Here is a 16,252-nt window from a genome sequence, read left to right on the forward strand (position 1 = left end):
TTATATAATAATAATATACTTCACTTGTTTTTAGTTTATTTTCAAAGTCACTGATACCAATTATTTCCTTCCTTTCCTTCCTTCCTTCCTTCAAAAAAAAAAAAAATTAAGAGCCCAATTTTCTTGTTTTAATAGATTTATTAAGGCTGGTTTTATTGCCTCTTGAATAAAAGGAAGTTTAATTATTTTTTAGGAGCAAATCTTTTTACAATTAGCTCTTTTTTTTTTTTTTTTTTTTTTTTTTTTTATAGTTTGCTTTCTTATTGATTTTTTTCATACATAAACTCGCATGCTTCGATGGGAGATATTATCAGAGTAATGGCGATGAGGCTACTTACTTTCTTCACCTTCTTGGTAAGCAATAATCATTGTTTTTTTTTTTTTTTTTTTTTTTTGTTAATCAACTTTATATGCAATAATATATATTTTAAGAAAAGAAGTTTATGTGTTTGTTTTCAAAACCGTTCCTTTGAGCTAGTTTGTAACTAGATTGTTTGATGTTCGGGTAGAATCCTTGTAGTTTTTATATGTAACTCTATTTTTTTATTTTTTTTTATTTTTTTTTTTTTTTTGAAAAAGGAGCTATGATATATTGATATGTAACTTAATTGTGCATTTGTCCATGTTATCACGTACAGATGTTTGTCGCGTTGTTGCTACTAAGTGTCATTAACCCAATATGGTATCATACCATGAAAAAAATTGTGAAAAATGTGAATATGGAAGCAAGCTATGCTCGTTATGAAGTTGTTCAATACTTGGCAAAACTTATACCTCCCATAAATTCATCAGCAATCAATCTAGCAAGTGTTTTGGACACTAATACGGGAGTCAAAACTTTTATTTCCTGAAATTCAAAAGGAGGTTTGTAATCTTCCTTATCCGTTTTGTTTTTGAGATTTGTTTTATAATTGTACGTAAATAATTATAGTGCTGCAAGATCGACTTTATATATTAGTGATATGATATTTTTTTTTTTTGAATAGTAGTGATATGATATTCATCTGTAACTAAAATGTTACGATTTTATTTAAAAATACCATGTTAAAATTCCAATTCAAATATGGTGTGTTAAAAGAATGACATATTTGAACGAGTCTTTAAATATAATACTTGTACAATGGATTTAATCATTTGATAGTATATAACCTACTTTCTACTGAAACATAAAATCTTAAAATTGGTTTGATTCTTCAACCTTTACTAAAATTGACTAATTGCATTTAATAAAATATATTTACCAGAATGTGCGACAAATTTAAAGATAAGTAGATGCATATTGAGAGAATATCGATCATCTATGATTTGAGGATACTGCAAATTGAAATAATTTTTAAAGTTTATAATTGATATTACATTCCGAATTTATTTTCATTTCTTAGGTTTGATTTTTTTAAAAATATGACATAATCAGCAATAATATCTCTAATAAAATCCTATTATTCCGTGATATATATATATATATATATATATATATATATATATATATATATATATAATTATTCCTCCATAATACTCTCTTCCTTGTAATTATTCCACTATTTTTCTAAATCACTCCATTGATATTTTATTTTATTATTTATTTATTTATTTATTTTTTTGAAACAACTCCATTGATAATTTACTTTGTGGTAGTTATTAAGAGAGTTTTTTCCACGTTAAATATTATCTAAACTTAATGTTATTTTTTTAAAAAAAATTATAAAATAAATATGAATCATTTCAGACTTTTAATACGAAATATCTTTAAAAAAAATAACCAATTTCAATTAATATATTAGTATCCAAGTACATACACCTTTAAGCCCACTTTAGAAACTTCATAACCAGAACAATCTAGTTACGACCTTGGTAATGTGACAATTGATTTTAAACGGATAACTTTTAAATTTATATATTTTATACTTATTTAAATATTTTGTTTTGTAATTAATTCCATAACCAATTTTAAACATTTTCAGGTTGCGCCTGCATTATTTATATCACTATTGGTCATACCTCATACAATTCAAGCTTCGTACATTGGATTAGATGGCCTCTTCTTTTCATATATTAAAGAAGATGATCAAATATTTGCATTATACTCAAACTCAACTTTTGCAAATAATCTTGATCATTACACTTGGTATACTCAACTAGTAAAATCTACTAGTGGAGAATTACTTGGAGAAGCCAATATCACAAAACCACTCGATATAGTCAATGAGACATGGTTCAAAAATGCAATGGATAGCCAAAATGGTTATGCATCGTTAGGGTCTCGATGGAGTGCTAACGATGGAAAAGAATCGTCAAGTCTATTCTTAGACACCGTGAGGCTAGGTAAAGCTGGAGCTATCTCTCTTGGTTTTTCTAGTGAAGTAATAACAACGCTCTTCTCTAGTACAAATCTTTTGGGTGCAAGCTTGTACATGGCAACCCTTGGTGGTGACAAGGTACTAATGGATGGTATAAAAGACGTCGACATCAAAATTAAGAATGGTAAAGCTTTGGTGCTAGGTAGCCACCAAACTTATAATATTGGTGAAATTTCATGCAATAATCCCAACAACAATGGTGATACTAAAACTGGTGGTACCGCCTTAGACATTGGAGGAGCCAATTACATATTCTATTGCTTGTCGATTGATACTGCCAGGGTGCCAATGGTATGTTTTTATGTTATTTTACACACAATCCATATAAGTTACATTGTCAACATTACATATCATTTACAAAGTGTTGTTAAAATCTTCATTTTTCATGCGTATATAACTATAATGTAGGTATATGTATTGGCTTATCCAAGCAATAGATTACTTATCAATGTCCTCGAGCACATGAAGATGGAGTTGATACCTATAATAATTATCTTGTGGGTTGGCATGTTTGCGTTTGTCACGTTGCTTGTTAAAGCGGAAAGGAGGGAAGTGCAATTGTGTGTAGCATACATGAGGGAAATGGAGAAAACTACACAGGCCGAGAGAAAGAGCATAAAGCAAAGTTTGGCCTTTGCGAGTGCTAACCATGATGTTCGCGGCTATTTAGCTTGCATCAAGGGCTTGACCGAACTCTCTGCTACTGATCTTCATCCCTCTTCTCAAGTTGCTTCTAACTTGAGGAAGATAGATACTTGTGTTGAGGATCTTTTAGGTAATACAAAGTATAAACATATGTGTATGCTTTATTCAAGGAAGATTGTTTGTAACAACTAATTCCTCTGTTTTTATTGTTGAAATATGCAGCATTAGTGAATTCCATCCTAGATTTCAGCAAGATAGAAGCAGGAAAAATGAAATTGGAGGAGAATGAGTTCAGTTTAGCACAACTTCTTGAAGATGTAGCTGATTTACACCACCCGGTTGCTATGAAAAAGGGAGTAGAGGTGATCCTAGACCCTTGTGATGGTTCCATCTTCAAGCACTCCCAAGTAAGAGGTGACCGCGGCAAGCTCAAACAGATTCTTGGCAACTTGCTGAGTAATGCAGTCAAGTTCACTTCGCAAGGGAACATTTGTATCAAGTGTCAAGCAAAGAAGCTGAGCTTTGAGACCACTATCATTGCTTCAAACAGGAACAACTTGCTAAACAGGTTGTCGCGCTTCTTCCATGAGAATGAACGTGCATATAATGATCTCGAAAACATGAAGACAATCAAGCAAGATTCAAACTGCATGGAGTTTGTGTTTATGGTGGAAGATACAGGTCCTGGGATCCCTAAGGACAAGCGTCGTTTGATCATTGAGAACTTTGTTCAAGTCAAAGACAACTCTGCTGGGCAAGATGGCACTGGCTTGGGACTAGGCATTGTCCAATCTTTGGTATGTATGTTTGACATAAAAAATGAAGTCAATTTATTTGCAAAACTACTTATGTTGAATATTCAGTGTTAAATGTAACACTATTGAGGTGTATGAAAATTATATGCAGGTAAGATTGATGGGGGGAGACATAGAAATCGTGGACAAAGCTAATGGCGAGCAAGGGACATGCTTCAAATTCAACATCTTTTTCATAGTACAAGAGGAATGTTCGGATAACCCGAGGCAAGAATTGACAGAGCATAGGGACATCAATTCAGGCTCAGGGTTAAGCACATGTATTCGTAGCCCTAGAGGTGAAAAGTCTTTAGTGATTCTCTTAATCAAGAATGATACGCGAAGAGGAATGATCCATAGATACATGAAGAGCCTCAGAGTAAACTTGAAGGTCCTAAGCCAAGGAAAGCAACTCTCTCCAACTCTTAAGAAGGTCAAATCTATGCTCATTGAGCCTCAATATTACAACTCATCGTCAGGGAGGTCAGCCACGAGCCCTCCTCATGGAACCTACTTGAGTAGCAGCTCTGAGCGCAGTGGTAGAGGTTGGTCAAAACTGCTTCCTCTTAATATGATGGATGGTACCAATGAGGTCCTTCCGGTGTACAAAAGGTCCACTATTCGAGGGTCAGTGAAATGCATACTACTTGTAATAGATTGCAATGCAGGGGATGATTTTCAGAAAATGCAGAGATCAGTGTCTGAATTCAGAAAGGACTTATACATGACCTGCATCAAGGTGGTTTGGCTCGACAGGCCAGACACCCGTAGGGCTCATTTCCAAGGCTTACAAGATGAGAGTCTCCCTTCAACAGATCTTATCATTTCGGAACTTCTTCATGGGTCACGCTTATCAAAGATTATAAGGCTTCTCCCTGAATTTGGGGGTGATTCTATAAGATCTCCTGCTTATGGAAGATCAAAGAGATCCAACACTCGTGTTGCAGTTTTATTTACACAATCAGAAACTGAAGAAGATATAGGTGAGTCATCTAGTGGTGGGGAGATCAAGCCAGCAAGGAGTAGACGAAGTTTGAAACTTACTAATGGTAGTGAAAACTATGTTCAGAAGCCAGAAGTCCCACAAGTTCTAAGGAGCTCTAGCAGTGAAAAGTCCACGTCGATGACTAAAACTACTCAAATAGGAGAAATACAAGAAGTTCCAAGGTAATGTAATGTAATGATGTATATATACTATTCACATTTTTCATGATTTCATGTAGTTTGATTCAAAGGTAAATGTCTTCAGTTTTATATATTTGTGTTAACAGGGATGCAGAGATCAAGGAATCTCCTTTGGAAGGAAAGAAGATATTGATTGTTGAAGATCATTTGTTACAAAGAAAACTCGCTGAAACATGTGTTATGCGCTTAGGAGCTGAAACTCAGTCATGTGAAAATGGCAAAGAAGCTATTGAGGTAGTTTGCAAAGCATTGAGCAACCAGCCAAGTGGAGAACCCTCTAAGTTTCCATATGATTTTATAATCATGGACTGTGAGGTAAGCTACCAAAATTTATTTCTGTTCAACTTATAACTTACTGTAATTCACAATTTTTACTAACCTGAGGTATCTTGTGTTGATCTCAGATGCCAGTGATGACTGGCTTTGAAGCAACACAGAAAATCCGCGAAGAAGAGAAGAAGTACGGACTACACATTCCGATTATTGCACTGTCAGCTCATGAGGTGGATGGAGAAGAAGGCAGGAAGATTGCTGAGGCTGGAATGGATTCCCACCTAACAAAGCCACTCCGTCGTGAAGAGCTTCTTAAAGTACTACAATATTTGTCTGTCAATAGAATCTAGAGTCAGATTAATTTTTCTGTTAGCTCTTTACTGGCAAGACAAACTACTCAGGAACATTGACAATGCAGGTATTTGATTTTTCATTACTTCTCTTTTATATGCCTGGAATTCTGGAAAGAAGTATCAATAAACTATATCACACTTCCTAAGCTTTTCTTCAGATGTTTACCTGTTTTGATTTTCGTTGTATAAATAAAAGCCATTTCTATTAGACTTCATAAACACTCACTCACTTTTTTACCTCCAGTCTGACTACATATTGATTTGTTTACTTGTTACCTGCACTTGCAGTCAGATCGGTTCTATAATGTTCTGAAGGGTCATGGGGCTCTTTCCCGCCTCATAAATCAGTCTCAAGGGTCACATGGCTCTTTGCCGCTAAGTGATTTCTGTGACTGGTGGTGGTGTTGCAGAGGTGAAAGAAACATAGAATGGAGACTACGCTTTTCCAAGATCGTTGCTATGGAAACTACATTCAACAGCTATATAAGATAAATAGATAATAAAGATACAAAGAAAAACAGATTATGCTACTATTTAGTTCTAAAACTGTTGCCACTCACATTTTTAATTTCGGGGTATAACAAATTATATGGGATAATGAAATCAAGAGGCAAAATTGGGTGCATGTATTTATCACAAAGAAATAAATTGCATATTGAATCACTATTTTTTACTAGTGAAGTGAATACCGGCCTGGTTGAAAACCGATAATAAGTGTATGAATTCATTTTGTGTGAGCTTGGACGATCTTTTGTCTGCGTAATCATACCACTTCAACACATCTATCACCTTAGCTTTAAAATTAGGATCGTTTGCTTGCATATCATTGTCAGAGTCAGTATCTGAAACTTCAACCTCCATTTCATCTTCATCGGCTTTTCCATCATCCACTTCCATAGTTTCATCCTCGTCTACCTGATTGTCTTTCTCATCGGCTAAGACAGACATATCAATTGCCTCTGAGTCATTCATCAATTGTCCCAAAGATTCTAAGGTCCTGTAGTTCTTCTCTAACATTTCAAGAACCTTTTTCTGGCCAAATATTGATCCAAGTGTTTTGTTCTTTCTGCTGAAACATAAAGAGAGCAGCCCATTCCACTCCTTAAGTTTGCCGGCTGGTATAGGAAGAGGCTTTCTTGGTTCAATACGAACGACTGAGGAGTCGACCTTAGGTGGGGGTCTGAAATTATTCTTCCCAACTTTGAGGAGATGGAAGACCCGAGCAAGGAGCTGAGTGTTCACTGAGAGACGGCAATAGAGCTTGTCACCTGGTTGAGCAACAAGCCTCATCGCAAATTCTCTTTGGAACATTATAATTGCACATCTGAAGTTTTGCCTTTGGTTGATGTCCAACAACTTGAGCACAAGCGGGGAAGAGATTTGGTAAGGGATGTTGGCAACACAGATATCAAAAAATGGAAGTTCACACTTGAGAACATCTCCTTGGATAACCTGTTTGACAAAGAATTTCAGTACTCAGGAAGACATAGCTGATCAAGATGCTGCTTAAATTAATGCTCTATTAATTTGTCAAGCCACAAAATCAAGCAGAGTTTTAAGTCTGATAAGTAATCCAAACTTGTCTAGTTGAATGTTAACATCTATCAATTCAAAAACTAAACAATTAACTCAAGAAAAAGAATTCACTAGGCTACAAGTAGAGATGAAAGCAATAGATATGCCAGTCACGATACTCTGTTTTGTTCCAAGGAAAGGTCAGAGCAAACCACAGTAGCAAGCTCTCTGGGAACCAAAGGTGCATGATTTAACACACTGATCATTACCATACACATCTATGGGAGTTCACGGTGAGCACAAAAGAGATTTATTTTAAAATGATAAAGTAAAGAATGAGATTAATGAATAAGCTTAATGGGCTACTCCTATATAAACTATGCTGTCTACCTCTCTCCTAGGTGCGGGTTTGTCTTCAGCCAAACACAATACCACAAAACGATAGGAGTACATGATTTATTTGGACTTTAGAGCCCTGCATAACCGTTTGCACACTACGAAACAAGATAATATGACTTTGCTCCCAGATTTCTTTGCTTCTAGAACCTACAAGAACATGAATTGCCATTTGCACAATCAACTTTTTTGATGCAACTTTTATTATAGAATCCTCAATCACCTTCTCCTCAAAGCAATGAAAGGACATTCATTGTCGACCTCAAATTTCATCCATCTCTACTAGCCCCAATAGCAATTCATAAACAATGAAGTTCAACTCGAACCACAACTCCAAAACTACAACCACCAAAAACAGTGGAGCATCATACAAATCAAACATATAAGAAATCAGGAGCTATATAATCCCTATTCCCAACATAACTTCCTTTTGAAAAATCCAATTCATTCCTCTTTTGTTCTTGTAACGATTGCTTATGATTATATGATTTATATAACACACAATTTAGATGCATCTACAATCATAACAGAAAAATAATACATACTGGGTAATGCTTCCTCCAAATATAACAAACAGGTCCTAATTCCCAACATTGAGTTCAAATCAGCATCACAGAGCTCAAATTGCCCTATTTTCTTCAACAAGTTTCATTCTTGCAACTCAGCAAAAGCCCAATTCAACAAATAACCAAAAAGATTCAATTTTTCTCCTTTGAAAATTTATAATTTCTAACCATTAAATATATAGGAAATTCAAGCTCCACAAAATCCCATCAACTAAACAAAAAAAGATCAAATCTTTTAACAAAAAAAAAGGGTGGGAAAAAGAACCTCTAAACGAGTGGACAAAGGGGTGCCTTGAAAACGGCGTTTAAGCTCAAGAACCATACGAGGATCCAACTCAACAGCAACAACTTTCTTGCCAGCTTCTAGAAGCTTCTTAGTAAGATTACCAGTACCTGGACCAATTTCCAGAATAACATCTGTAGGTTTAATACCAGCTTTCTGAACAATTGATTCAACCAACATTGGATTTTTCAAAATGTGTTGTCCCTTTGATTTGTGAAAGGGTATTCCTCCTTGAAAATGGTTGCTCCCCTTTTGCTTCTCTTTTCTGATTTTTCCGCCCGCCATTTTTGTGCTGTCAAAAAATTTTCACAAGTTTTCAGTTTTTAGAGAGTGAAAGGTTTAAGGTTTGATAGTAGTACATTGGTTGCTGTATGCTAGGGTTTTGAAAGGGTATCTTAGGGATGTTAATATTAGAATTCTAGAGTAGAGCCGTAGAGGTGATTAGAAGTTTAGAACTGTCAATTCGGATAAATGGGTCGGGTTTCGGTCGGGTAAACGTGGGTCAGGTTAACTCAGTTCGGGTCAATTCAGATTAACTCCATAACTTATGTGGGTCGGGTTTGGGTTGGGTCATGCTTGAGTCGGGTCACGTCGGGTCATACTTCTTATCGGGTTTGGGTCGGGTTAATAACATGTCGGGTTACATACGGGCCGGGTGAACAATAGGTCGGGTTTAATTCGGATTTTTACGGGTTAAAACGGGTTAGGGTAATTCTCGGGTTCGAGTCAGGTTCAATTCAAGTCAATAATTTGCGGGTTAGAATCAGGTCGGGTCATTCTCGGGTTTGATTCAAGACAATAATTTGCGGATTATAATCAGGTCGGGTCATTTTCAAGTCTGGTCATTCTCGGGTTCAAGTCGGGTTCGGTTCAAGTCAATAATTTGCGGATTATAATCAGGTTGGGTGATTTCCAAGTCGAGTCATTTTCGGATTCAAGTCGGGTTATGTTCAAGTCAATAATTTGCAGGTTACAATCAGGTCGGGTCATTTCTAAGTCAAGTCATATTCGAGTTCAACTAACTATAAACAGATATTTATCATTTTTATCAAGCTAATTATTTCCTTTTACTATAATATATATCACAATATAATAGGGAACTATAATCTATAATTTAGGAAGATAATTATCTCCTTTTACCATACAACAAATATATAATATATTTAACTCTTAAATTTTTAAATTTGAGGATGATGGTCCTTTCTTTTGCTGGCCTCGACTGACTTGGTCTCCCAAGATAAAATGCTTTGATCAACAATAATAAGGTGGTCTAAATTGCATTTAAGGTGATTTGAAATCGGGTTAGGAACAATTTGGGTTGAATTTAGGTCGGGTTAATAACAAGTCGGGTTAGTAACATATCGGGTTGAATTTTTGGGTTCTGTAAGTAATAGGTATGGTAAAATTCGGGTCAGGTCAATAAAAAATCGGGTTGAATATGGGTCGGGTAAACAAGTCGGGTTGATTTGGGGTCGGGTTTGTAATAGGTTAGGAAAAATTCGGGTCGGGTTACGAACGGGTCGGGTTGAATTCAGGTCAGGTTAGAAACAAGTCGGGTTAAATTCGGGTTTTGACGGGTTCAAATGGGTTTGGGTCAATTTCGGTTCAAGTCGGGTTCGGTGTTAGTTAATTAAATTGGTTGTTGTAAACCGGTTAATCGGTGCAAGTTGTAATTTGGTAAATTGATCGTTTAAAAGCAAATTGAATGGTTTCACAGACCCATGTGGACTCTCGGAGGGTATTAGGGACCATGGTAAACATATCGGCAATTTTTATTTCCGGGTGAAAAAAGTCAAAAAAATTCTAAAATTGAAAGTTAATATCCACGCTTTTTGAGAAAATTTTTATGTTTCGAGACCCGGTGTCGAAAAGTCTTGAAATTTTATGGGATACATCTTAGGGTCATATAATGTCGTTTGGAACTATATATGATCATTATTTTTTGTCATAAATGTTCGTGGTAGGCTTGAATTAATGAAATCGGTACAAGTTGTAAACCGGTATATTAGTCGTTTAAAGGCAAATTGGATGATTCCATCCACCCAATTGGACTCCCGAAGGGTATTAGGGATCATGGTTAACATTTCAGTAATTTTTATTTCCGGGCAAAAAAATCAAAAAAAATCAAAATTGAAGGGTCATATAATGTCGTTTGAAACCATATATGATCATTATATGTAGTCATAAATGTTCATAGTAGGCTTGAGTTAATGAAATTCGTGCAAGTTGTAGACCGGTAATTAAATTGGTCGTTTAAAGGCAAATTGGATGGTTCCAACAACCCAATTGGACTCCCGGAGGGTATTAGGGACCATAGTAAACATTTCGGCAATTTTTATTTCCAGGCGAAAAAAGTTAAAAAAATTCCAAAATTGAAGACTTAATATCCACGCTTTTTGAGAAATTATGGAAATTTCGGGGCTCGATGTCGAAAAGTCTTGCAGTTTTAGAGGATACATCTCGGGGTCATATAATGTTGTTTGGAACCATATATGAACATTATTTGTTGTCATAAATGTTCATGGTAGGCTTGAGTTAATGATATCGGTGCAAGTTGTAAACCGGTAAATTGGGCGTTTAAAGGCAAATTGGATGGTTCCACCCACGCAATAGGACTCTCAGACGGTATTAGGGACCATGGTAAACATTTTGGCAATTTTTATTTTTGGCGAAAAAAAAAGCAAAAAATTTCAAAATTGAAGGCTAATATCCACAATTTTTGAGAAATTTCTGAGGATTCGAGGCCTGGTTTCGAAAAGTTTTGAAATTTTAGGGGATACATCTCACGGTTATATCATGCTATTTGGAACCATATATGATCATTATTTGTTGTCATAAATGTTCTTGGTAGGCATGAGTTAATGAAATTGGGTCAAGTTGTAAACCGGTAAATTGGTCGTTTAAAGGCAAATAGGATGGTTCCACCCTCCCAATGGGACTCCCGGACCGTATTAGGGACCATGGTAAAAATTTTGGCAATTTTTATTTCTAAGCGAAAAAAAAGTCAAAAATTTCAAAATTGAAGGCTAATATTCACGCTTTTTGAGAAAATTAAGAGAAGTCAGGGACTAGTGTCGAAAAGTCTTGAAATTCTAGGGATACATTTTTGGGTCATTTAATGTCGTTTGGAACCATATATGATAACTATTTATGTTTAAAAAAGTTCGTAGTAGGCTTGAGTTAATGAAATCGGTGCAAGTTATAAACCGGTAAATAGGTCGTTGAAAGACAAATTGGATGGTTCCACCCACCCAATTGGACTTCCGAAGGGTATTTAGGACCATGGTAAACATTTCGGCAATTATTATTTTCAAGCGAAAAAAAAAGTCTAAAAATTAAAAAATTAAAGGCTAATATCCACGCTTTTTGAGAAATTTTGGAATACATCTCGGGATCATATAATGTCGTTTGGAACCATATATGATCACTATTTGTTGTCATAAATATTCGTGGTAGGATTGAGTTAATGAAATCGTTGCAAGTTGTAAACCTGTAAATTGGTCGTTTAAAGGCAAACTGGATGGTTCAACCCACCCAATTGGAATATTGGAGGTTATTAGGGACCATGGTAAACATTTCTGCAACTTTTATTTTCTGACGAAAAATAGTCAAAATTTTCCAAAATTGATGGCTAATGTCCACGCCTTATGAGAAATTTTGGAGGTTTCGGTGCTCGATGTCGCAAAGTCTTGAGAATTTAGAGAATACATCTGGGCGGGGGGTCATATAATAACATTTGGAACTATATATGATCATTATATGTTGTCATAGATGTTAGTGGTAGGCTTGAGTTAATGAAATCGATGCAAGTTGTAAACCGGCAAATTGGCCGTTTAAAGGCAGATTGGATGGTTCCACCCACCCAATTGGACTCCCGGAGTGTATTAGGGACGATGGTAACCATTTCGGCAATTTTTATTTTCAGGCAAAAAAAAGTCAAAATATTCCAAAATTAAAGCTAAGATCCATGCTTTTTGAGAAATTTTGGGGGTTTCGAGGCCCGGTGTTGAAAAACCTGAAAATTTTATGAGATTCATTTCTGGGTCATATAATGTCGTTTGGAACCATTTATGATCATTATATGTAGTTATAAGTGTTCGTGGTAGGCTTGATTTAATGGAATCGGTGCAAGTTAATTGTAAACCGGTAAATTGGTCGTTTAAAGGCAAATTGGATGGATACACCCACCCAAATGGACTCCCAGAGCGTATTAGTGACCTTGGTAAATATTTCGGCAATTTTATTTTCGGGCGAAAAAAAGTCAATTCCAAAATTAAAGCTTATATCCACGCTTTTTGAGAAATTTTAGAGATTTCGGGACCCGGTGTCGAAAAGTTTTGAGATTTTAGGGGATACATCTCGGAGTCATATAATACTGTTTTCAACCATAAATGATCATTATATGTTGTCATAATGTTCGTGGTAGCCTTGAGTTAATGAAATAGGTGCAAGTTATAACCGGTAATTTCACCATTTAAAGACAAATTGGATGATTCCACCCATAACATTGGGTTCCCGGAGGATATTAGGGACCATGATAAACATTTTGTCAGTTTTTATTTGCGGGCGAAAAAAAAGTCAAATAATTCCAAAATTCAAGGCTAATATCCACGCTTTTTGAGAAATTTTGGAGGTTTCGAGACTCGGTGTTGAAAATCCTTGAGATTTTAGGGGATACATCTCGGGGTTATATAATTCCGTTTGGAACCATATATGATCATTATATGTTGTCATAATGTCCGTGATAGGCTTGAGTTAATAAAATCGGTGCAGGTTGTAAACCGGTAAATAGGTTGTTTAAAGGCAAATTGGATGGTTCCACCCATCCAATTGGACTCCCGGAGGGTATTAAGGACCATGGTAAATATTTCGGCAATTTGTATCTACGGGCCAAAAAAAAGTCAAAAAAAAATCCAAAATTGAAGGCTAATATCCATGTTTTTTGAGAAATTTTAGAGGTTTCGGGACTAGGTGACGAAAAGACTTAAGATTTTAGGGAATATAACTCGGGGTCATATAATGTCGTTTTGAACCATTATGATCATTATTTGTTGTCATAAATGTTCGTGGTAGTAGGCTTGAGTTAGTGAAATCGATGCAAGTTGTAAACCGTTAAATTGGCCGTTTAGAGACAAATTGGTGGTTCCACCCACATTATTGCACTATCGAAGGGTATTTGGGACCATGGTAAAAAAATTGGAAATTTTTATTTTCGGTCTAAAAAAAGTTTTTTAAAAAATCCAATATTGAAGGCTAATATCCATGCGTTTAAAGAAATTTTTTAGGTTTCGGGGCTCGGTTTCGAAAGGTTTTGAGATTTTAGGGTATATATATCCGGGTCATATAATATTGTATTAAACCATAAATGATCATTATATGTTGTCATAAATGTTCGTGATAAGCTTGAGTTAATGAAATCGGTGCAAAGTTGTAAATCAGGAAATTTGTCGTTTAAAGGCAAATTGGATGGTTCGTCCCACCCAATGGGATTCACAAAGGGTATTAAGGACTATGGTAAATATTTCGTCAATATTTATGCACGTTTTTTGAGAAATTTTGGAGGTTTCGAGGCCCGATATCGAAAATCCTTGAGATTTTAGGGGATACATCTCGGGGTCATATAATTCCGTTTGGAACCATTGATGATCATTATATGTTGTCATAAATGTTTGCGGTAGGCTTGAGTTCATGAAATCGGGGTAAGTTGTAAACCGGTAAATTGGTCATTTAAAGGCAAATTGGATGGTTCCACCGAGCCTATTGGACTCTCACAGGATATTAGGACCACGGTAAACATTTTTGCAATTTTTTATTTTCGAGCAAAAAAAGTCAAAAAAATTCAAAAATGGAAGACTAATATCCACGCATGTTGCGAAATTTTGAAGGTTTCGGGACTCGTTATCGAAAAAGTCTTGAAATTCCAGGAAATATATTTCGGTGTCATATAATGCCGTTTGGAACCATATATGATTATTACATGTTGTCATAAATGTTCGTGGTAGGCTTGAGTTAATTAAATCGGTGCAAGTTGTAAATCGATAAATTTGTCGTTTGAAGGCAAATTGGATGGTTTCTCTCACCCAATATGGGACTCCTGGAAGATATTAGGGATTATGTTAATTATTTAGGCAATTTTATTTAAGGGCAAAAAAAATTAAAAAATTTCCAAAATTGAAGGCTAATATCCATGCTTTTTGAGAAATTTTGGAGGTTTCGGTTTCCGTTGTTGAAAAGCCTAAAGATTTTAGGAGATACATCTCGGGGTCATATCATGTCATAAACCATATATGATCATTATATATTGTCATAAATGTTCATGGTAGGCTTGAATTAATGAAATCGGTGGAAGTTGTAAATCGATAAATTGGTCGTTTAAAGGCAAATTTGATGGTTCTACCTATCCAATTGGACTCCGGGAGGGCATTAAGGACCATGGTAAACATTTCGGCAATTTTTATTTTTGGGCGAAAAAAGTAAAAAATTTCCAAAATTGAAGGCTAATATCCACGCTTTTTGTGAAATTTGGAGTCTCCGAGACCCGGATTCTATAAGTCTTGAAATTCTAGGGAATATATCTTGGGGTCATATATTGTCGTTCGGAACCATATATGATCATTATTTGTTGTCATAAATGTTCGTGGTATGCTTGAGTTAATGAAATCGGTGCAAGTTGTAAAACGGTAAATAGGTTGTTTAAAGGCAAATTGGATGGTTCCACCCACCCAATTGGATTCCCGAGGGCTATTAGGGACCATGGTAAACATTTCGGCAATTTTTATTTCCGTGCGAAAAAATGTAAAAAAAAAATCCAAAATTGAAGGCTGTGTTTTTATAGAAATTTCGAAGGTTTTGGGGCTCGGTGTCGAAAAGAAATGAAATTTTAGGGGATACATCTCGGGGTCATATAATGCCGTTTGGAACCATAAATGATCATTATATGTTGTAATAAATGTTCGTGGTAGGCTTGAGTTAATGAAATCGGTGCAAGTTGTAAACCGGTAAAATGGTCGTTTGAAGGCCAATCGGATGGTTCCACCCACCCAATTGGACTCTCGAAGGGTATTAGGGACCATGGTAAACATTTCGGCAATTTTCATTTCCGAGCGAAAAAAAGTATAAAAATTCCAAAATTGAAGGCTAATATCCATGCTTTTTGAGAAATTTCGAAGGTTTCGGGGCTGGTGTTGAAAAGAAATGATATTTTAGGGGATACAACTCGGGATCATATAATGTCGTTTGGAACCATAAATGATCATTATATGTTGTCATAAATGTTTGTGATAGGCTTGATTTTATGAAATTGTGCAAGTTGTAAACCGGTAATTGGCCGTTTAAAGGCAAATTGGTTGGTTTCACCCACTCAATTGGACTCCCGGAGGGTATTGGGGACCATGGTAAACATTTCGACAATTTTTATTTTCGGGTGAAAAAAAGTAAAAAAATTCCATAATTGAAATTCACTCTTATTTTTTGAGAAATTTGGGATGTTTCAATGCCCGGTGTCGAAAAGTTTTGAGATTTAAGGGGATATATATCGGGGTCATATAATGTTGTTTAAAATCATATATGATCATTATATGTTGTCATAAATGTTCGTAGTATGCTTGAGTTAATTTAATCGGTGCAAGTTGAAAACCGATAAATTGATCGTTTAAAGGCAAATAGGATGGTTCTACCCACCCAATTGGACTCACGGAGGGTATTAGGGACCATGGTAATTTTTCGGCAATTTTTAATTCAGGGCGAAAAAAGTAAAAAAAAAAAAAAAAAGTCCAAAATTGAAGACTAGTATCCACGCTTTTTGATAAATTTTGGAGGTTTCGGGGCCCGGTGTTGAAAAGCCTTTAGGTTTTAGGGGATACATTTTGGGGTTATATAATACCGT

General features: G+C 35.6%; 2 protein-coding genes across 2 annotated transcripts; one reads left to right on the top strand and one right to left on the bottom strand.

Annotated features, from left to right (window-relative positions):
• Positions 1–318: 318 nt before the first annotated feature.
• On the top strand, positions 319–6,099 carry LOC110732924 (histidine kinase CKI1-like). Its single transcript, XM_021912909.1, has 8 exons — positions 319–354; positions 1,962–2,648; positions 2,766–3,132; positions 3,225–3,799; positions 3,909–4,963; positions 5,068–5,296; positions 5,386–5,571; positions 5,896–6,099. The coding sequence occupies exons 1-8, from the start codon at positions 319–321 to the stop codon at positions 6,097–6,099; spliced, it is 3,339 nt and encodes a 1,112-aa protein (XP_021768601.1).
• Positions 5,769–8,752, bottom strand: LOC110733047 (ribosomal RNA small subunit methyltransferase-like). The gene is made up of 2 exons (XM_021913066.1): positions 8,350–8,752; positions 5,769–7,059 (listed from the first exon to the last, which is right to left on the bottom strand). The coding sequence occupies exons 1-2, from the start codon at positions 8,650–8,652 to the stop codon at positions 6,271–6,273; spliced, it is 1,092 nt and encodes a 363-aa protein (XP_021768758.1). The 5' UTR covers positions 8,653–8,752; the 3' UTR covers positions 5,769–6,270.
• Between the last annotated feature and the right edge of the window lie 7,500 nt (positions 8,753–16,252).

This window comes from Chenopodium quinoa, unplaced genomic scaffold, assembly GCF_001683475.1.
Source record: "Chenopodium quinoa cultivar QQ74 unplaced genomic scaffold, ASM168347v1, whole genome shotgun sequence".
NCBI classification, from domain to species: Eukaryota; Viridiplantae; Streptophyta; class Magnoliopsida; order Caryophyllales; family Amaranthaceae; genus Chenopodium; species Chenopodium quinoa.

Coding starts and splice junctions, on each gene's coding strand:
- LOC110732924 (XM_021912909.1), top strand. CDS start 319: ATGGCGATGAGGCTACTTACTTTCTTCACCTTCTTG. Junction 3,800..3,908: donor TAGGCATTGTCCAATCTTTG/GTATGTATGTTT, acceptor AATTATATGCAG/GTAAGATTGATGGGGGGAGA. Junction 5,297..5,385: donor TTATAATCATGGACTGTGAG/GTAAGCTACCAA, acceptor TGTTGATCTCAG/ATGCCAGTGATGACTGGCTT.
- LOC110733047 (XM_021913066.1), bottom strand. CDS start 8,652: ATGGCGGGCGGAAAAATCAGAAAAGAGAAGCAAAAGGGGAGCAACCAT. Junction 7,060..8,349: donor CTTTGTCCACTCGTTTAGAG/GTTCTTTTTCCC, acceptor TTTGTCAAACAG/GTTATCCAAGGAGATGTTCT.